This window comes from Styela clava, chromosome 1 (assembly GCF_964204865.1).
Source record: "Styela clava chromosome 1, kaStyClav1.hap1.2, whole genome shotgun sequence".
NCBI lineage: Eukaryota > Metazoa > Chordata > Ascidiacea > Stolidobranchia > Styelidae > Styela > Styela clava.
The window spans coordinates 10,865,190-10,888,512 of NC_135250.1; the positions used below are offsets into that span (position 1 = coordinate 10,865,190).

The 23,323-nt window shown below is 33.5% G+C and overlaps 1 protein-coding gene across 1 annotated transcript; it reads right to left on the reverse strand.

Annotated features, from left to right (window-relative positions):
• Positions 1-360: 360 nt before the first annotated feature.
• Positions 361-22,052, reverse strand: LOC120339580 (uncharacterized). Its single transcript, XM_039407742.2, has 13 exons — positions 21,215-22,052; positions 20,284-20,478; positions 19,440-19,567; positions 16,805-16,962; positions 15,129-15,236; positions 12,567-12,631; positions 10,295-10,420; positions 9,793-9,864; positions 7,826-7,954; positions 7,335-7,394; positions 6,423-6,669; positions 5,848-5,967; positions 361-4,263 (listed from the first exon to the last, which is right to left on the reverse strand). Exons 1-13 carry the CDS (start codon positions 21,992-21,994, stop codon positions 4,142-4,144), a joined length of 2,310 nt encoding a protein of 769 aa, XP_039263676.2. The 5' UTR covers positions 21,995-22,052; the 3' UTR covers positions 361-4,141.
• Positions 22,053-23,323: the final 1,271 nt, after the last annotated feature.

Below are 23,323 nucleotides of genomic sequence, written 5' to 3' on the forward strand. Positions count from 1 at the left end.
CAAAGTTCTGAACGCCTACGCCTGTAGATTAACAGGAGCATTGCGAGTTATGGTATATAAATAAATTACGTTACGAACATTATATAGTTAATCGTTGCCAGGAAACGCGGTATACAACACAAATGACGCAGACGGCATTCGGAATGATAATTCTTATTTGAGAAAGAAAGATATTCCGGTGGTATTTAAAACTACAAAATTACATATCATTGACATAAAAACACAGACAACATATCGTAGCGCTACGTGCGTGCGTGCATACTGTATATGTTACCAAGAGAATAATCCTAATAAAATCGGTAAGTAGCACCCAGACTTCCAAAACCTACTAAATTACTATTTGAAATACACTCAGAAAAATTATTTTCAATATGTAATATATTCTAAGCTTAGCCATATCCATGGACAAAAAACAGATACTTGGTACACATTGAAAGAGCAAAAACATGAAAATGTTTGTTTTAATTTATATACTATCCATTTCATCCATCTACCTGGTGGGTAATTTACTAATCAAGATGGCATCGAAAAAGTACTAAATTTTTTTTTTTTAAACATATTCTAGACATATACATTATAGTAACATCTTTGCTAAGCTTGTATCACTATGCATTGATATATGCTTTGTACATGGTCCTTTATCTTGAATCGAAGAGTGATCTGTAATTCAAAAAGATGAACAAAAATTTATACTGCAAATGCCGTCGCCTGTGAATGCCAAAAGTAAATTCATCACATTATCAAACTATAAAACTGCTTGAGCACCTTACTTAAAATACTGTGGAAGATTATCAAGAACCAATCTGAATGCGAAACATGTAAGCAAATAGGACAAAAAGTTATTCAAAAAACAAAAAAAAGTGCAGAATCATCGTCAAAAGGATGATTAAGCACCAAACAACATGAATGATAAGAACCTACAACGCTAGAGCTACAAAAAGCGCAACTATACGTTACATACATGATTTACGACAATATCGAATTATATATATATGTATAGAGAAATATCTACAAAGTCTTGTTAGTTCAATTCAAATTACGTTTTTTCATCAAGTAAAAGTGAGCACATGAAAAAATAAACTTTAGATACAAGTAAAAATTACATCATTTAACCAAATCATGAAAGAGAAAATCATACATTTATACAAAAACCACAGAAACCCTGTGGTGACATAAAAACGATCATACCTTCTTGATCGAGGACAAATTATCTTGGGGGCAGTGTAATGGACAACCTGAATTGAGCAAAACATGATGATCAGAGCAAATTCAATATTTCCATAAAAATGTTATCAGAGAGCTTGACCATAGACAATTGGTAAGTACAACTAATCAATCTAAACTGATTGTCTTGTAAATATTATGGCCCAAATTATATTATTTTAAAAAGGTAGTTTTATAAACCAGAATAACTATTTGTAAAAGACATGTCAAACACTACACAAGTGTGCCATGATGAAAATAGAATTGTTTTCAAACATAACCCATTCCCACCCTATATATGAAAATCGTCAAAATTAGCTATGAAATAAAAGGTTTTTAATAACTTCCAGGAAAAAAAACTGTTTGAATTTGAGCAGGAAAAATCTTGGAATAACTGTTATATTCAAGGATGTCCACAGATAAGTTATTCTGTTGTATTTTAAAATTTGTCAGAATTCGAGTTTAGGGTCGAGGTTTAAAAACATGGTCAGTCAATGTAACATATGTACCAGAATCATGCTTTGACAATAAGTGAAAAAGGTCATTATTACCATTTTAACCTAATAAGTCAAGGGTGGGAAACCACAAATTGCTACAGGTTGCACAGCACTTTTCGATATATCTCGTGCCAAATTTTTATAGCGCATTCATTACTTCAGAAACATTAACATGAAAAGATTTTGCTACTTTCAATTTTTAGATTGCTATTTTTTACGATCATTGCGGTTTCTGAATAAATCGAGAGCAGACCCACTTGTTATTACAACAACTAAATGAAAAAATTCAAAAGAATGGTAACTACAGAAATGTCGCTATGTAAAACCTAGCTGAAACGAACACTTTTACATGAATATTTCCTGGCGAAATAATCAAATAATATTGCGAGACACTGGTTCCCCACCCCTGTATTGAATGAAACTTTTTAGGAAAACTGACCTATCTCAAAACCTCAAAATTGGATATGAAAATAAATCAAAATTTTCATTAAAACAAACTAGAACCTGTACAAAACAACAACATACTTTGTAAAATGCTGATGAAACAGCAGTAAAAAAAGATGATCACAAAATTTCATTAGGCAAAAAAAAAAGAACAGGAAAAGATAAAAAACACCAAAACTTACAGAAAAATTGATGAGAACGAGAAACCGGTGGAAAATTTCGCACAATTTGCGATTATGGACATGAGGAACAGAAGGAAAAAATATAATCAATGAACGTAACATTATAATGCAAATTTATTGCTTGTAAATATTAAAAATGCCAAATATGAATCAGGTATATCACAACATGGTTACAAATCAGTCGGGTACAGGTGTTTATGAAGTCAGGCATTGTTAAAAGTAAGTCATAATTGAACTTTGCAGAGCATAAGCCATAAATCCAGTTAATGGCAGACTCAAAGAAAACATATTCAACAATTTTCTTCAAAATAGCAAAGAAAAAAAATTTCTAATGTAATCAGAAAAAAATTTTTGGGTAGACTTTTCAATACGATTTTCACATTTATATCGAGATGATGGAAGGCAATCAAACTTATGTGCCGTTACGAGCTTGGTTTGGAAATTCCAATCTTACAACTGTTCCAGATAGCAAATATAGAAGACAGATATATTTTCTGTCTAAGACAGTGGTTCTCAAACGGTAGGGCTCGCCCCACAAAGGAGGCGTGGACAATTTTTTGAGGGGGCGTGAAACTGAAAAAATATCTGTTAGATCTGATTGTTCCCGTCATATTTTGGATATTTACATGTCACAGCTCTTCTTGTTTCATTATTTTTGTTCCAGCCACATATTTTCAATGGGTGTTTTGAATAAAACCTCTCTTCGCCTTATTATCTGTTATTTGTAGCTTGTTGTCAGCTACCGGTAGTTATTTTTGAGGTGAGGCGCGAGACTTGACAATTTTCAAAAAGGGGGCTAAAAAGCTTGAAAACCACATTGATCTTATATAATGTGGTTGTATACAAATAAAAGTTTCAATTTCCCTTTGCAAAAAAAAAAGAAAAATAGATAACCTGATTGTACCGAATGAGGCAAATTATTTCCGTCATTAACGGAGAACTTTGGCTTCATGCAACAAAAATGAAAACGAAAAGGCTACACCTTCACACACATATCGTGTGATATTACGGGTACACTTGTACAGCTAATTACATATGGATACAATGAATAAGATAAACATAAAGGAATGGGAATTAAAAACTAAAGAATTATAACTGATTTAGGCCTACTCGAAGAAAAACTAGGCCAAAGACTAACACAAGAAATTTTAAACAAATTTCATCAGAATTCAACAATGCATTAAATAGTGTCTCATTACTGTCTTGTTGAGACATTTTGAAACAGCCAAGTGAAGCCTTTCAACAAAATTTGTATGTATAAAGTTCTTCGAAAAAGTTGAAAAATTATTGGAAATCTGCGTTTCTCCAATATGAATCATATTAGATTATCCTGAAATATTTGTAAATCAGGTTTTCATACATGAACAAGACGTATACAGCCTGATTCAGAAACTCCGTCTCTGATTATCAATTTTCTAGACAAGTTTACAGACCTACATGGGTGAATGACAAAAAATACCAACATCCGGGAAATGAAAAATTTATTATTCATTAATGGTATTTAGATTCAAGTGACTATTCTCATGAAACTTAACCAGAAATCTGCTGAAACTAATATTGATACATTGGCATCAATAAAGAGCCCTTGGCCGTGTAGAGAAGTACTCACATTTGCAACGTAAAACAGAATTTGCACCAATAACATGTCATCAGCACCTTCGACAAAAGCACATATTAAACTTGGGCCTCTGTTATCAGTCAAAAACCATGTATGAAATCTGCCTACAAGACAGTTCTATTATACATGGCACAGGCTTGAAAATGTACATTTTCCTGATAAGATTTTTTTTACAAACGTCAAATTCTTTCCATGAGTTACTGCATGGAGTAGCTAGATGCACCAACAGAGGAAGGCTGCTGTGTTGTCTGCATTCGTTGAAAACTAGCATTGTTCATGCGACAACCATCCATCATCATCAGGTCCACAGAGGTTGATCCTGAAAAATAGGAAATAAAAAATTAATTTTAAGTTTTAGTGAGGCTTTTCGCACTTTCACTATGAACAGTACTCTAGTCTAGAGCAGGGGTGTGCAATCTTTAATACAGAATGGCCAGATACAAATAACTTGGAAAACACACTTATATTTAACATAAGCACAAGCAAGCTGTATTTATGGCATTGTAACATCATAGGCATAGATAATAAATTGAACTCGGGTATAGGCTTTGCAACGCAAAGGGATGAATTGCTCACAGGTACCAGATTAAATAAATCAAAAACTAGTTTCGCGGCCGCGAATCATTCAAAATGAGCCTTTTTCCGCAGGCCGCACAATTTTTCTTTGTGGACCGCAGTTGACCCGTGGGTTGCACACCCCTGCTTTAGAGGAGAAGCTATTGATGTGTAATTAACACTATTTTAGGACAATAATCTTTCCTGTTCATCAGTGCCCAATTTATTATACTAGGTTGTAAGCAGGGGGATTGAACCAGAATCATATTTTACCCATAGTTGGGCTCAATGCCTCAGCAATACCATGTAAGAGACATTAGGGAAATAAAAAACTAGGTTGCTGATAAATAATAACTAATGAGCCACCAAGTACTAAACAAATATAAGTCCTGACTAGGAAAGTCCTCAATAAGATTTTGTGACAGCAATACATTGGGTATTGATATATCAGGGATTGTTCTTTTCAATTTTAGCAAAGTAAAAAAGTTTGAAGCTGAAGCGGAGTAGATTACAAAATATAAATTTGTGAGTTCCTAATTTCTCCCCATCAAGGATAAAAACTCTATTTGCATTTGTTATTCAATCTTTAACGGTACATTTGCTTGTGATATGTGTAACTTGTATTCTAGGTTATGCATGCATATTTTATGTGCGTTACAACTATACTAAATCAGAAAACAATATCAGTAACATTGAAGACAACGTAGAGTGAGGGTGTTCAACCTGCGGGCCAAATGTGGCCCAATAGGAAAAATTATGCAGCCCACAGAGAAGTGTCAAATTGGGATGGTGTGCGGCCCACGAGTTTATAATTCATTTTAATCTGGTATGTGAGAGTAATTACCATCTCTTTGTGATGCAAAGCCTATACCTGAGTCTAATTTATTTTCTGGGATGTTACTAAGCCCAAGCAGCTAACAATGCATGTCATAACATCAATAACCAAAATTTTTGTGCCTGCAACTACTAGAAAGCCCATGTTGAATAAAGGTACGGTCCGCAATTTCAACCAGTTATTTGTATTTGGCCTTCCTGTATTAAAGGTTGCACACTCCTGGTTTAGAGTATTAGTAAGATGCTGACAACTCACACGATTTCAAAAGTTGCTGTTTCTTTTTTATAGCCTTAATTATTACCAATGACATAACACAAAGTAAAATTTTACAAGAGACTAACAAAGGGCAGACCACGCTTAGAAATGTTCCAGCTTCAAGACTATGTTATAAAATTTTACAAAAATCCTGATAAAATCAAACTTGCTGAAACTCAATATTAGTGGAAAATAACCAAGCGCAAATCAAAGATCAGTCCAATATGTTTATTCTTCAGTAAGGTTTCATCAACTTACCAGGGCCAGTGTTGGTGATAAAAACATCAGGATTTGGATGCATTGTGAGTTGTTGTTGCTGTTGTGGCATTCCAGTATCCATCATGTTATTATTTCCATTCATTCCCATGTTATAATCACCTTTCAAGAAATAAATTTCATTTATTTAACATTCTAGCTACAATATTCAAAACACCTGCTTGCAAACATTTCAAAAACACTCATTGCAATCAGTACAGCACTGTGTTATTTCTGAAGAACTCAAATTTGAAGTATTTTAACTTAGTTTGAAATGAATCCCAAATCGATAATATTGAAAAATGTACTTTTCTAATAAAAAATTACATTTTTTCTGTTGATTTGACATGTTTGCAGTGAAATTAGAATCTGGAACAAATTTTTCCAGAAAATGTGGGATAGGATAGATAGTAATCTAACAGGAAACAGAATGAGAACATTCTGAATATTTAAGATTCCGACAAATAATAGCAGCTTCTTGCTTATCAATGACATATTGTACAAAGACTTGCTTGGGGTGATGGTGTGGATACGCGACACAACGAGAAGCCAAATTTTTACATAATAATGTTACCAACCAGTATCTTGCATTTGTGTTTGACACTGGTTGAAATAGCTTGCTGGTTTTCCACCGCTGTCAAAATCCAATCCAAAATTATACGGCGATGGAATGTCACTCAAAACAGCGTTCATGTCCAGATCGCCAGAATCGAAGACCTGTTGATTATCTAAATTTGCGAGATCCGACGGAAAGTTGGCTTGATCTATTTGTAACATTGAATCATACTGTGGTGGAGGCTGAGGTTGTTGGTTGTCTGTTTGTACCTGGATAAAAAAAGAACAGAGGATGTTAAATTTTGGGGGCACAAAAAGGGGTGTGCAACCTTCAATACAGGAGGGCCAGATACAAATAACTCAGTGAAACCGCAGGCCGCATCTTTATATTTAACATAGGCATTCTAGCTTGCACAAGCTAGCCGTTAGGATATTGTAAAGTCATAGATATAAATTGGACTCGGGTATAGACTTTGCAATGCAAAATGATTGGAATTGCTCGCAGATACCAGATTAAATTAAATTAATAACTAGTTTTGTGGGTCGCAAGCTATTCAAAGTTGGCAGTTCTCCACGGGCCGCACAATGTAAAATTTTTCTTATCTTTCCAGTGTCTGTATGCATAAGCACTGGAAATACCCGCAGCAAAAGGAATATTATTAAACATCAATCATCACTACTTGTTATTATAAAATAAATGTCCTTCCATTTTCCCATTGTATTGTCAATATTGAAGATGATATCACTTTACCGGCAGTAATTCACATATTAGATTGGATGAAGGCTGTTTTTATTATCCATTTTTTTTTTTATTGAAATGTTGAATTAGTGATTTAGCGGGTAAACAAGAAAGCATGGCGGGCATCTTGTAACCTTTGCGAAGGTGCAACATCCCTGACTTAAGGTATATTAAACATATAAAATCAAAGACTTACCATTTGTTGCTGACCAGTCATGTATGGCTGCATTCTTTGCTGTTGCTGAATATAGTTTGTCTAAAAAAAAAAAACAATGTTATCAAAATGATGCAATAAATCACTAGAATTCAGAAAAATTTTTGGAATACGAACTGATAGCGAGCTCGGAGATGTGGCGTTAGGAATACGCTCTGCATCGCACCTCTGATTACCCTGCATTGGTTCGCAGGTTTGAATCCTGTGGCGGATAATTATGTGTGCGAGAAGATTCCTGGATTCCTCGCCACCATAGGGGGAATCACGTAACCACTGATCGGATATGGCTCCACCATCACGTCCATGCATCTCAAACGTAACTATCTAATCCCATACCTGACATGGACTAAAGGTTGTGGTTCACCATATGATTAATGAGCCTTCTTATTGACTTTCCTCTCCCTTTGGATAAATATGTAGAATCATACCCTATGAACCTGCTTATTTCGTAACTGCTTAGTGTGACATATTACCTGTTGCTGCTGTTGAACTTGAATAGACAAAGGCTGTCCATAAAGTGAATCATTTTGTCGTATCGGTCTCCTCACAAAATGATATAATGGTTTGTCTTCGTTTATTCCCTGTTGCAATGAACTTTTGTACTAAAATAAAAAAGTATGTGAATCGACAGAAAAATATCATCAGATATTTATACTACCAGACATCATTTGAAAGTGGCTTTTCTGAATAGATTGACAGGGCGAAGGACTCTACCATTTTTGACAAATTGAGGGTGAAAATGTGATACAGAGTGCATAGACAAAATTTGGAAGCGATCGGTCTGATAAATAAAGATGAAAAAAAGTAAATTTTTTGTCTTGCGAATAATTAGATGAATAATTTTTTAACTTTCGTTTCCATGTTCATTCATCATGGTAATATTCCAAACTTTGGAATACAATTTTATCTGGATCGTTTGTTTATCACAAAGCAAAAATTTATTATGGAAAATAGAAAAGTAATAGTGTATAAAAAAGTAATAAATAGCTTATGCAAAATGTTTTTCTGCATTAACGTCTACCAAGAGGACTAAAATGGGATTGGGTTATTAAATCAAGACTGTGAGGTAGGGGTAATGGAGTTTGGTATGTTTCTATTGATTTTAAAATTAGAGACGAAGTTGTATTTGAAAACTTTGTGGAGTTTAGAGGAGTATCAATAGACAACTAATGAAGGTTTGCCTACACCAAGGCTTTTTTGGTCAAAATTTGGCTTTCTTTTAGTTGGGACGATGTCAGAGTATATTTCCTTCAACTTGGTGTAGGAGTCGGAGTTGTGTTTGAATGATTCAGAATTTAGAGCAGGGATATGCAACAGGCGGCCATTGGTGTAGGACTCTGAGTTGTGTTTGAATGATTCAGAATTTAGAGCAGGGATATGCAACAGGCGGCCATTGGTGTAGGACTCTGAGTTGTGTTTGAATGATTCAGAATTTAGAGCAGGGATATGCAACAGGCGGCCATTGGTGTAGGATTCTTGAGTTGTGTTTGAATGATTCAGAATTTAGAGCAGGGATATGCAACAGGCGGCCATTGGTGTAGGACTCTGAGTTGTGTTTGAATGATTCAGAATTTAGAGCAGGGATATGCAACAGGCGGCCATTGGTGTAGGACTCTGAGTTGTGTTTGAATGATTCAGAATTTAGAGCAGGGATATGCAACAGGCGGCCATTGGTGTAGGACTCTGAGTTGTGTTTGAATGATTCAGAATTTAGAGCAGGGATATGCAACAGGCGGCCATTGGTGTAGGACTCTGAGTTGTGTTTGAATGATTCAGAATTTAGAGCAGGGATATGCAACAGGCGGCCATTGGTGTAGGAATCTGAGTTGTGTTTGAATGATTCAGAATTTAGAGCAGGGATATGCAACAGGCGGCCATTGGTGTAGGACTCTGAGTTGTGTTTGAATGATTCAGAATTTAGAGCAGGGATATGCAACAGGCGGCCAAGCCCTTCAGTGTGGCCCTTTCCAACACTCAGATTTCTTCCCATCAAGCATAAAATCCCTATCCGACAGTTCAAAAAGACATGGGTGAAAATACAATGATTTTTGCTCTTGGTGCTGCATTAAATCTCACACCATTTGCCCGGTGCCTTCATTACTTTGGGAAAAGGAGACAGCTACTTTCTCATCTCTTGTCTTTCATGCTCTGGTTGTCACTAATTTTTTTATTTCGTTGTGTAAATGGAAAAATATAATTTATGGTGTGGCCCTGCTATATTTCTGAAGTTGGTTATATGGCCCATCGCCAAAAATGTTGCGCACCCTCGATTTTGAGTCTGATGTAAATTTCCCTAGTCTGATTCAAATACAGTAAGAAAAAGTTATGTTGGACAACAGCAAATTCTAAATGTTAGAAAGAACATCATTCTGAATTTGTCATATTTAGCAACATAGGTATTACTAGAGATAAAATAAACATCTATTAGAATAAAATCTACCTGTGGGGGTGACTGCATAGGCACCTGAGGTATCATTTGTGGGTTCTGGTAATCTGGGTACGGGTAGGGACCCTGAAAATAAAAATGTATATTTATTTGTCCAAAAAAAATGAGTGTTTCATATTTTACATATAAGATTTACTTCTCTATATTTCATAATGTATTAATATTTTTTTCTTTCTTTTATGGCATAGACTTGGTTTACAATGCATGACTTATAACAATTTATAGTGTTTCATATTTGCTACCAGGAATGTTAAAAGAATTTTGTTCGAATGGACTTGGATATACTAACACTCGACGAAATTTTTTAAATTTAAATAGACAAAATGTTTTTTTTTTTGTTTTTTTATGAAAGCATTTTCAATCTTTAGCCAAGAATACTAACAGTATACTGAAACTTCTGACACTAACTTAAGAAGAAAAAGATTTCAGATAGAGGTTTATAAAGAAGTAGCGGACCAGGGCTGGCAGTAAGGACAAAAACAAGATTTTTCGGTACCTTGTCATTCCATCGTGGTTCCTGTTTCGCACTTTTTTGTAGGTTTTTATTCGGCGATTGTTTTTGTAACAGACTTGCAAGCTCTGGTGTGCTCTGAACAATCGCGTTATTCAAATTTTTTGAATTCTAAAAAAGTAAAATGGAAAAAGTTAATAAAACAATAGTTATTAGAGATAAAAAGAAGTGAAATTATTATGACTAAGAATCACCAGATACATCCAAATCTCAAAATTGCTTGCTTTTTCCTGTATACAGCTTTACTGCCCTTATAAAGATTATATTATTTTTATATTTTTCCAGAATGTTTTTAGTTGTGCTGGTTCTGGCATTTCACCTCAAGTTTTACTTTTTAATAACAATGGGCACACCTTGATATGACATTCATCAAAATTCATTATGATATCTATAATGACTCTTCTAAATTTTCAGGAATCATCTGGGAGAAAACAACGGTCAGTCAAATGACAGACATTTTGACCATTGCCATTTTTGATAAAGACTGTTATTGGCGACTAGTATGGAGTTATCTCAAAATGTGAGATACATTCAAGATTTCGTCTCCATTTGTTGTGAAAGGGCAATTGTAATGATCTACTAAATGAAATACCAAATACCATTCTCATTAAAAGTTGAAAATTCCCCAAGGGCAATAATTTATTCTATAAATATTAATTAAGCACATTTAAAAATACAAAAGCCTAATAATGAGCAAATTTTGTACCGTTTTTTGAAAATATATTATTTTCATTCATCTTTATTATTAATAAATAATAGTTAATCTCGAACATTTTTTAAACCAAGGTCAATCAAGTTCAAACTCATTATTATTCAAGGAGAATGTTCCACTGGGAAAAGGGCTAAATGTTCAAGGTACAGAGAGGTATTGAAAGCATTTGGTGACGGCAATACTCAGTACCTATAATCCCATCAGATCAATAACAATCATTATGAATCAGCCGTAATTTCCAATATGCCTAGTTCAATGAATCAATTATTGAAGATATAGATATATTTAAACTGAAACCAAAATGAAAATATATTAATAGTATTCACTTTTAGATGCAAATAAAATGGGCAATTTTCACTTACATACATGTATTATCACAAGCTTAATTAGAGATGATCTTATCGTGTTTTTTCTTATATTCTATATCATAGAGTGAGTACTTCTACGTCATATGTTATTAACCTTCAATTTTGGTTACTTTCCTGAATTTCAATCATATGTGTTTTGTGTATTGTAATTTTTCTTATACTATGGAGCTTTCAAAATAAATTATCTATGATAATAATCAGTTCTTATCTTATCAGTTCATAAAATGTGAGTCAGGGTTTCCAGAATGAGTTTATATTCAAATTCATTCAAAATTATTTTATTCAATATTTTATATTTTTGATTTCAGGAAAATTTAGGACAGTTTCATTTTAAGCAATTGAAGTCTTTCAGTATGACTAAAAATGTTTTCATTTATTTCTAAAACTTTAAAAAATAGAGAACGCATTATATCACTTCTTATCTCAAGTTTCCGGTATATTCCCCAATTCAAATTCATTAAATTAACATTGACTTCTATGATGTGTTCTCTGTTGAACCCGACACAATTTAGAATAAAATCAATATTCCATATTTAAAAAGATTAATTTTTCAGATTGCATTCACAATATGGAATAATTCAAATATTGTATTTTATACTTAACATGAAAATTCAGACCTACAGATTCTTATGTACAGATGTGCAAATCCTTTAATTATTTAAAAAATTATTAAAAACTTTAATTATCGTTATAAAAAAAAAATATCGTTATAAAAGTCTCGGGTAAACAGTACAATCAGGTTCTATGTTATTAAATACAAATCTCTTGCAAGAATCGCTCTCCCTGCAAGAACTACAAAACTGTCTTATAACTAGCGCTAAGCATTATCAAATAATTGATGATTTCATTATTGAATGAATGACGAGGTTTATATGAGGTAATTGTGTCATTTTCCATTGTATTATGATCAATGGTTTATTTTATACAATGGCAAAAGCTGAAGAAAGACTTTCGACTCTTAAGTCTGTGGTTGATTTTGGTCCAAAATATTTGTCTTGAACTTTTTCAACTCAAATCAGGATTAAAAATTGAAAATTAGAGACTATCAGAGTACAAATTTATATTTTGATTTTGTTTGCTTATTCCTAGCTTAGATTCGTATGTAACTTTTCTATAACTCATCCGCCTAGATAACAAGTAAGTAGGTTTCGAAGTGTTTTTTTCAAATCAATTCTACCTGTTGTGATCCATTTATTTGTTGCAAATATATTCCAGCCTTTGTATCTGGCGTCATATCCATACCTTCAAAAAAAAAAACACAAATACTTAATTTTTACTTTTTGAGTTGGGAAGAGCAACAATTACTGTTACTACCAGTGACTTCTAAAATCGTAAGCTTGACCTTTTTTTTTATACAACACATCGATACATAATGCAATGTTCATGAAAGATAAATGTAACATAATATTGATACTTATAGACAAATGATATAATATTACATAAACAAATATTTCTGTATACAATTTCATTATTTTTCATGCGGCACACAACAAGCTTCTTATCGGTTCGTCATGGCCTAAGCAATTTATTCACCATGCGTGAGATGGGGACATAGGATCTGAACCATACATATATTCTGTGATGGCAACACAGTTATGCAAACACTTAAATAACCACTATTTATAGGCCTATCCTTTCTTATATTATAAAAATAGGCCACTGAAATTTTTTCTTGCAAATTGGAAAATTCCAGAAAATGGTAGCTAGACAACCAGTCTTTTCAATTTTCAGACAATTGCAAGTGATGAAAGAATGCAATTTAATATGCATTCATGGTCAGGCAATGTCTGTTGGGTACTACATGGTATATGCAAGTATGTGCCGAAAATAGAATTCTACGAATACAAATTATCACGAAAACTCAATACCCAACGGGATTCGGTTGACGAAGCCAAAATAACTGTGGCAAGAAATAAAAATAGAGGTGTGAAAGACGGTCTAATTCGCTCATAATTGGATTGGGGCGAAGTCAAAGAGCTTCAAATGAATTAGATGCTGCAAAATAGACCAAATTGATGGTTTGCAGAAGCAAAATGGCATTTAGTTGTATTTGTAGGTTCATAAACCATCAAATTTCGATGCCATGTGCAATTTCCTAGCCTGTAGCTGTTATCCTGATCATATTGCCTTTTTATACAACATATTTATACGCCTTTCCCTCCAAACAAGGCATCATTACACATGTAGACACTGAGCAAGGAAATACTAGTTTCGGAGAACCACTTTTTCGGTTTGCTACTGCCCATCCAATTCATTAATAAACTACGAGTAGGCGTGGAATTTAAACCTGTGATTTTAACCTACAAATAGCAATCAAAGTCTAATGCTTTTAACTCCTAGGTCACAGCACCCATGGCTTCAAGTGTCACGCCAATCAGAATTTACTAACGCGCACTGCACCGTAATTCATTATACCATAGTTACAGTAGCTATTGGCGTTTTCGTGGTCTCATGTGACTCTTGTCAGAGAAGATTACTCCTTGAGTGAGTTCATGTGACTTTGCTTTGGTGTGGAAACTTTTTCAAAAAATATATATTATTTATATAAATCAAAAAAATTCCATACAGAACAAAACTTTTACAATGAGCAGAATTATTCATAATATTTGATTAAAATAACATTTTGAAATCACTGATATATAGATATGAAAATATCCATTTGAAGAATTGAAAGAATCAAAATAACTGTATTTTTATATAAAATTTGATTTACATTTTCACAAGTATACTTTCCACCATATATTTCCTACAGCCCATGATGCAATGGTAGTGAATATCAAGCACCCGTTAAAAAAATACAACCAAAAGAAGGTGGAAATCCAATTCAAAAATAAAATCAATATTAAGCAAATTATTAATCCAATTTAGATGGGAACATGAACGTCGGTACGAAGCAAATTTACAATATATGCATACTTTATGCATGTTCAAACCGATAGCGCGAATTCAGTGAATTTCCAAGAAAATTGGATATAGCCTACCTAGAAGCGTTTCCCAACTGGGATGGAATCCTCCCCAAGGAGTTAGTTTGTTGCTTTCGGGGAAAAATAAAAAAATATTACTTTGAATGCATGTAGGTTCACTAACATTGCTTTGTTATTTAGTATTTATCGCAATACGATACATATTTATGGACACATTATAAATCAATTAAACTGTACAAAAGCTAGAGTGTGTGTTGTGCGTAACACTGGCTAAGAAGCGAATGAAGATTGGACAAATAATGTTTGCATTATGTGCATGCATTTTCTATGCATAGTGACTAGTGCAGAGGAACGAAGTAATCCAATATAGGTGAACAGAGCAAAATATTGAAAAAGCAAAATTTGTAATAAATACAAGCTGGATTTGACAATCAGAATGGAGTTTAATAAACAACAGCGAAATCCATAGAATGAAAAGTATTTTTCTCTCATGTAAAATTTAGTATTTTGTAGAAAAATCATGACCTATGGCAGATTGATAAAAACTGGCACATAAATGAGTCTTACCACAAAATAGATAAATTTAGATGAAATTAGATCAAATACAATTTCATTGCACGTCAAATATTTGCTACTAGTAACTAATGTTGCCAAACCTATGAATTGAAAATTTAATTTCAAATATTTCAAATTCAGTGTGTTCTATTAATGAGACTACAATTTCAAACCTATGGGTCAATATTTCTCTAAACGTCTTCCTGAGAAAAACACGTAAGATAATGAATGTTCGTTATAAATCAGATACAGTGACTCACTTGCGAGACTTTCCAACAAATTTTCTTGCACCATTCGATCTGTTGATAAACTTTCCGGAATCGTGGAAGACTGATCTTGTCTTACGAAGTCAAAAATGCTGTTAACGGCTGAAAAATATGCAATATTAATGTGAATATTATGGATTGGGTTCGATGATAAACTCACAAATCGTTTTTTGGAATCAAAACTATGCATTATTCACATTGAAAACTACTGTTGAATAGCAAACATAAGCAAAAAATCAGATTGAAAATATGACAGACAGATTTAACATGCAATAAATACACAAAAATACATTTTTTGGTACTCCCGTAGTGTGTGTACCAGGTTAGGGTTAGGCCATAATTTCATTCCTATTTTCCTTATTTTATTTCTATTATGAATTAAGGAACTGTCTGTGTTAGCCAAGTGAATATGCCTCCTGCCGATAAGTTTCAGTAACTTTACACAAATTAATGTGAAGTAGGCGAAAAAAATTAGTTACCTTCAAATTGGTACACACACTTCTGGAGCGCCCTTTTTTTCTAATTAAATACAGGTTGACAAAATAGAAAATTTGTCAAATAAAAAATGAAAAGAAGACATCAACTACAGGGTGACCCCTCAAACAACATAACCCATAAATTCCTTAATTACTTCCATGAAAATTACAAAAATTTATTTTACTCTTGAATTTCTGTTTTTGTATGATTGTACTCAAAAGTTTCAGTAATCCTGGACATTTTGCGAATAAGTCATGTTCTCTTCAGAAAAGGTTCCAAATGATCTGTGTTATGTGTTTTGGGTCACTCTGTATGTGAATTAAAATTGTGAGTAATCTCATAATCAACATGTTGAAATTGAATTTACCGAAATAAAACTCATTTAATTTAATTTATAAAAAGAGATGAGATGACGTACAAAACATTTCAAATATTTGAATATATTGACTGTGACCAAACTAATAAAGCTCATTCATTGAAACAAGAACTCTTCAGTGAAATATTTATTTATGACATGTAGCCAGTCTTTTAAATGGATTGAGGTCGTTATATTGATGTAAAGTTTACGATTGCGTTTATAGGAAAGTTATCTATTTCAGTGCTGCGATAACAAAAAAAAATTGGTCAATGGGGGGGATGAAATTATGACTAAATTGGTTGAATTTGAAGCATAGCAAAAATGAGGTATTTAATAAGTGAAATATCATTGGTCAATAAAATAAAATTAAATCATCAATGCAGGGTGATTCGAGAAAATCAAAACCCATAAATGTCTTAATTACTTGTACGAAAATAAAGAAAATGTATTGAATACTTTAACTTCTGTTTGTGTATGATTGTACCCCCAGAACCTAGGACGCTTTGTAACTCTTTAGAACAGGGGTGTGCAACATTTGTTGTCGATAGACTATATAACTAACTTCAGACATAAAGCTGGGTTACGAAAATTTAGTTTTCCCAAGTACACAACAAATTGAAAAATTCCCACAATGCAAAATTTTATTTAGACAATTCAAATTTCTTGCATTGTTTGTTAATACCAGCTGATAACATAAACTGTCGGATTATGCTTGATGGGCAAAAATTTGAGTGTTGAGAAGGGCCACACTAAATGGCTAGGCGGGCCGGACTTTTGCACAACCCTGCTTCAATATGTTTTGATATGTTCAGCCTGTATATTACCAAAATCTTACCTCCTGATGGTACAGATGTTCCAAGGCTTGATAGATTCGTAATCGATCCAGAGAGAGGTGAAAGAGGAGGTGCTCCATCATCATCCAAGTCTTGGGCAAGAAATAGACTTGGAGATGTTCTGCCACCCAAGCTACTGGCATTGGAGCTTGCTCTTTGTCTAAAGATGTTGATAAAAAGATATATAAAAGTTATGTGCAATTGAACATGGGCTATCTGAAGCGTCAAATTTGAAGGAGTATAGACAAATAGTGTAGCATAACCTTGTTTCTATTATTACCGAATATTTCAGAATTGGAATACAACATTGAAACCTGAATTTAATTATTCTTTTATCTCATTAACAATTGGTCCCATTCAGATTTGGATTTTAAATTAGAACATTTTCTCAAAAATTCAGTAAAAAATCTCATTATAAATTTATATTATTTTAAATCTGTTTCCATTTCAGTTATTGAACAGATACTAATTGAACAAAATACTAAACATAATCCAGAATACTGTTGTATCTTCATTGCACACAAGAATATTTTTGTCACCTTTTACAAGGTAAAATTGGTAATTAAAAATATGTGATTATTAGGTGAGCAGTGCATACATATGTATTGCTTCAAAAACACCATCTTATTATTAAATGAAATATAAAACTTGTTTAACATGAATAGGTAATCACCAACGAAATTTGAATTTTGAACCATAATATAATGGGTAGCCTTCAAACAAACACAAATGTAATTAAGTACAAAAAAGTCCCAATTATTTATTAAATATTTGAGCGATGCCAAATCCAAAAATATTATTGATGGAAATCTCATAGAAATTTCATTGCATGATGGTATAACGGTAACAATGTTTTCAGCAAAGGGTACTAGGATATTGTGTATTGAACTGCAGATCCTTTCTCCTTATTTCGGATCCGTATGTGACGTTGCCACAAGGATGCTTGAATGAGATAGTATTAGAGCAGGGGTCACCAAACTTTTTTGACCGCTGGCCGGGTATGACTCAAACTGTGTTGAAACGGGCCGGACAAATATTTTTTTCAATGCAATAGGCCTACAATAAATTCACAAAAGTTGGGAAATCCATTCAATTTGTTAACGATATATATTCTACATTTCTGAAGACTTGAATATTAAATTCTATCTATATCGCAGGATATAGATCGCAAACATCCTAGGAAAACAAATATACAAGATTTTCATATCTTGACAACTATCCTGAATTTAGCTGTTATCAAAACGTTGCAGTCATGAATTAGGAATGTTACAAAATTCGCCTTTTTGCGCCAAAAAATGTCCGCATCACGTCTGCTAAGTACCGTTACGCCGTGTCGGAATACCGCTCATAAAAACGACTATGGACTGCCTGCTGTAGCATGGAATTCCATAAAATTTTGACATAATTTAGATAAAATAAACAACTATTATCTGGTATTTGATTTTTATCATTAGCGAATAAATTTCCCATCATTCAAAGCTTTCAAAAATTACGCTCAAGTTATACTTAGTGCAAATTGATGGTATTGTCTATAGACACCAATAAAATTTATGTGGACGTGTGTATTTCTTTCCTAACCTGATAGTTGATACTTACCAATTTACCAATGAACCACTGACAAACTAACATGCACAACTCCAGCGTTTATTTGCCACGATCTTTCGGCGGTGTAAAACACCATTGCCAGAATAAAATCCAGAAATAGTTTCAATATTCCATACATGTGACGCACATCGAAAGATTAGTGATTGATATGTTTTTTTTTTCATATTTATAACAGTTCTCATCAAAAAAGTAATACAATTCTTATGGAGAAAGTTGGCCTGTCGGGCGGTACTAAAATTTCGATATTTCTTGACCGTTTTTTACAAACTTGGTATTATTTCCTTATTTTCACTCAGATCTATCTAATTGTGCAGTTTTCATTTAAATCGGATGAACATTAATTTTTTTGTAACATAAGTACATGAATATCCGCATTTAATCAGTACAAAAGTTAGTGTGACTTGTGAAATTGGAGCAGTACGCGAGGGATTACAGTACTGTTAGCGCAAAATGCACATTAGACGTTCATTTTAGCACAAGAAACGTAAACAGTTTCGTCGAAAGCACGCGTCACGAGTGTACGAGTGTATCTTTCGCAGAAAACGTTGCATACTGGTAGAAAATTGTAACCTATTTTGTCACTGCTATTTCTAGACTAATTTTTCATCACTACTATTAAAACTGTAACTCCTAAGGAGGCAAATGATGACTGACTTAATTTGTTTGATCCATACTTAAATTTCCCAAACACAACCTAAAACTAACGAAGTATTGTTTACAACCACGACTGAAAATCTGTCAGGGTGACAAAAGTGTCTGAGCGAATGCGAAAAGGTCTATTATCACGTCACTCTTTTGCATCTTGCTGATTGGCCAATTTTACGAAATAAACAAGGAAGACGATGCTCGGGAAAATTTCCTTTCGAAAAATATTTCGCCATTTTTGCGTGTTATCGCGGGCCGGATAAAATGACGCCGCGGGCCGGATCCGGCCCGCGGGCCGTAGTTTGGTGACCCCTGTATTAGAGTGATAAATAATAACAACATAACCGCTTTCCATTCCTATTTATAGGTGCGGCGAAACAAGCTTACCGATATTCAGATGCAAGTGCTTTGGAGACTGGTGTTTCAAGACCAGAAGTTGGATCACGACTCCACGAACCAGATTCTCTTTGTCCTGGTTTCATTCCAGCTTTCTGTTTCTTCATTATTTCAGCGGCCTGTTTATAAAATAAGAATTCAGTGTAAATCAGAGTCTTGTTATTGCAACGTTATCTTACGCGATAAGGAACAGGAGAATGCAAAACGAATAGGCTATTCATTGAATATCCTACCAATAGATTTTTAAAAACAGAAAAATCTGCTATTACTGCAAATATCGATATGGTAACAAAAATTCGTCCTTTAATTTTTAATGATAATGAGCAATTTTGATACCCCCTACAAAAATTCGATTAATTTTGGATCGCTTGGTACTAGGGCTGTCCAATCGAACCGAATATTCGAAATTGAATCAAGCGCAAGTTATTTGAATTGTTTTCTGGCTTATTTGCAAATCGGTGAAATAAAGAACATTAATCGGAAAAAGCCTCACAACCACCTTTGCACAGTGATATTTACCGGGCAAGCGGCGGCTCTTCGTGCTTGATGAACTCTCGTCCCTCGCATAACTAGTTTCCAGATATTTTATGGTTATGCAAATATCAGCAGTAGGCTATTTTAGATGTAACTGCACATACGTTATCACAATATCTAAGGGGAGGGAGGGTTATTGTAAAATAGAGACAGAATTATGATTTCGCAATACCGTAATATTCGATTATTCGAAAAAAAATATTCGATTTGAATCGCAAAAATATTTGATTTTGGACAGCCCTACTTGGTACGGTTAGGTATACCTCATTATTAAACAGGCATGTTATCTTGAAACAAATACCTTCTGCTTTGCTAGTGCCTTGTTCCTAGATCGATTATACTTTGAGCTGGCATTGTCCATACTGATCGCACGGCGTCGTGGCGACTTTCCAGGTTTGGCTTCATGGTTTATAACCCACCATGATGATTTTCCTGTTCCTTCATTCTGAATCCTTTTGAACTTTGCATGGAGTGATAAATTGTGTCGGATGGAATTCTGGAAAAATGAAGGGAATACTATGTTGTAGTAAAATGATTCAGTCAGCAATTAAAAATGTATTACTCGTATTACACAATGGTGTAAAATGTAAATATACCAGAAAAAAATTAGATACCGGTAATGTTTCATCATTTTCATAAGTGACAGAAATGAATGTTATTCTAATAACATTGTTTGAAAAAATTACAAAAAAAATGGATGCTTAATTCACCAAAGTTAGATGAGTAGAAAATTGAAAATATAAATATGTTTCCCTATTTTCCCAAAAATGTTTTTTTTTTCAAGCTCTATACTTTTGCATTAAAGTTTTAATGATAGATTATTTTGACAGTTCTTTTTTTCCAAAATGTCTTTGAACAATGAATCAAGGATGTATATTTCAGTATTGATAAATGCCGTTTTGCGATTACTTATTTTTTTCTAAAAGTCTTTGATCAAGGATGCCGTTTTGCAATTATTTATTTCTAAATGTTGAAAATTGATTCATTTTTTGGATTTATATTAAAATAATAGATCCCAAATTTCGATTTTTAGGAGAAATTATAATTTCAATTTTTCTTCTTCGCACTAATTTTGTTAAAATAAAATGTTTGGTAAAAAAAAGGTCTCCGGGCTCAAATCTGAGACATCCAACCTATGATGCCCACTCAGTTAAAAAGCCTGCTCTTTATCCCCACTAGGCAAAATCTTTCCAGAAATCACTGAAAGTAAATAAATTAGAAATAAAAAATACCTTCCAACCAGCACTTGAGTTGCTATCTCCTTTGTCTTTAAAATAAGGAACATTTTTGACCATCCATTCATAAATCTGTGCCAAAGTCAGTCTCTTCTCAGGAGAAGACTCGATAGCTTGTGTAATGAGATCAGCATAGGACATGTTTCCCCAGGCATTTTTCCGTGTCGATTTTGCTTTCGTGGTAGCACCAGTAGCGACCGACGATTGTGTCGCTGAGACAGTGGTGGAAGGAGGGGATTTTGACAGTGAAGGGCTGCTCGATACAAAATTTACCGATGTAGCGGCAGTGTTTTGTATTTGCTTCGCATTTTGCTGTTGCATCACTTGAACATCTTCGAATGTCTGTCCTTCTGGTAAATTAGATAGTTCTGTCATTGTACTAGATGCGCAATAATCACTCAGTATATTATTCGCAATATTACTAGGCTCTGGTTTTATCACTGTATTCGAAAGAGCTGAAAAATCTGTAACAAGATTTGCTGTGGGCGATGATCCTACTAACATACAGTCAATATCACTCATAGAATCTGGAGACAACAGCGACAAATAATCGTCCTTCATCAACAATGGTGGTGGCTCAAGCATTTCATTAGATTCAGTTGCAATGAGCTCTTGTGAGTTTGCTTCCTCGAGAGTTGTGTCTAGAAAAGTTCCTCCACCCATCTCTTGCATTCTATTTTTCCTTGATGGAATGTTGGGCCGATTTAAAGGCCATGTTCCCGAACGAGGGCGAGACTGAGGCTCAAAGTTCGGGTCAAAGTTGGGCATTTCTGCCATCGTGTTTATGTGTCTCGTTAAGATATACAATATACCTTATCATTAGTTATTAACATCACTGTAAATACAGATTGAACATTTATAACTTGTTGTACTTTTACTGGTTTGCAAATATAAGTTTTCCAGCAAGATTTTTTGTTTAATTCGGGCCAGGGATGGCCAATCCAACAATCTACTCTTCTTAATACATTGTAAAATACCAATTATAAACATAGAATTTACCGTTTAATACGTAGGATCACACTCAATAAAGCATGAGTGTGTGTTACCAAATTCTGTTGGGATTGATCGTAACAGCAAAACCAAGGCAATACAGCGATAGCAATTAATTATAGGAACGATGAGTATATCGCTGGTTATAGTAATAAGTGTGGAATGAAACTGAATGCCATTCGCAACTGTTTTGATGAAGGTTCAATTTCCCCATCATCGTTGCATATTTATCCTTTAAAATGTCTAACGACAAAGTGAGAAACAACTAGTAGACCACAAGTCAATTACACAATACGATTATTTACGTTATAACTTGCTTTATTAACAACACATATGGCATAAATATGAGGCTTAACTCAGACATGAAAACTAGCTTTTATCTTTATACTCTAATACTCTTTCACTGTTCTCTTTTAAATTAACAGCAAATAATTATAAATCTTAATTAGTCAAAAAATATTTCGCAATATTTCAAAAGAATCTTACAAAAAGCACATGTCTAAAAAAATATAATATCTTCACAATAAAATTTTTAGAAGCTAGAAATAAGAATTCATCAAACAGTTTTAAATAATGAAATATTACATCTATGTAATCGACGCCCATATATGATGATTTTATAACTTATCTTCTAGCCTTGTAATTGAATTTCCGTAATTAAGCTAGCATGTTCATTGTAAGTGTCAGTTGAATCAGTTCACTCGACAATCTGGGATCAAGTGCTTTGAACTGATAATCCCTTATTTAATTAATAGATAAGAGCTTTACAATCAGATTAGGAAGTGTTCTACTTTCTAATTAAACATACCAATGAACTACGTTACCTAATTTGTTCCTGGCGCAAAAGTTTATTTTTATTTCAATAGTGACAAAGAAAACTCAAAGTTTCAAGAGAAAAGTAGCTATATGGCACAAGAATGAAAACTTTAATTTCAAATAACCAAAAGAAATTTCTATTGTCAAATCATAATTTAAATTTAAAATGCATGAAGTTCTTGAAGTCCAAGTTAGTTATGAAATCAATATATCTTTAAGTTTTGTTTTATTTCAATTAGTTTTTTTTTAGAGTTTTTTTTTTCCATTTAATAATATACCTGTAGGAGCCTACAAATTACC

Bases quoted from the DNA above. Each gene is read 5' to 3' on its own strand.
- LOC120339580 (XM_039407742.2), bottom strand. From the start codon at position 21,994: ATGGCAGAAATGCCCAACTTTGACCCGAACTTTGAGCCTCAGTCTCGC. The intron at 6,670-7,334 runs GTAAGTCTTTGA...TTTTTTATCCAG, and splicing joins TGACTGGTCAGCAACAAATG to GTACAAACAGACAACCAACA. The intron at 4,264-5,847 runs GTAAGTTGATGA...CCTATTTTTCAG, and splicing joins TATCACCAACACTGGCCCTG to GATCAACCTCTGTGGACCTG.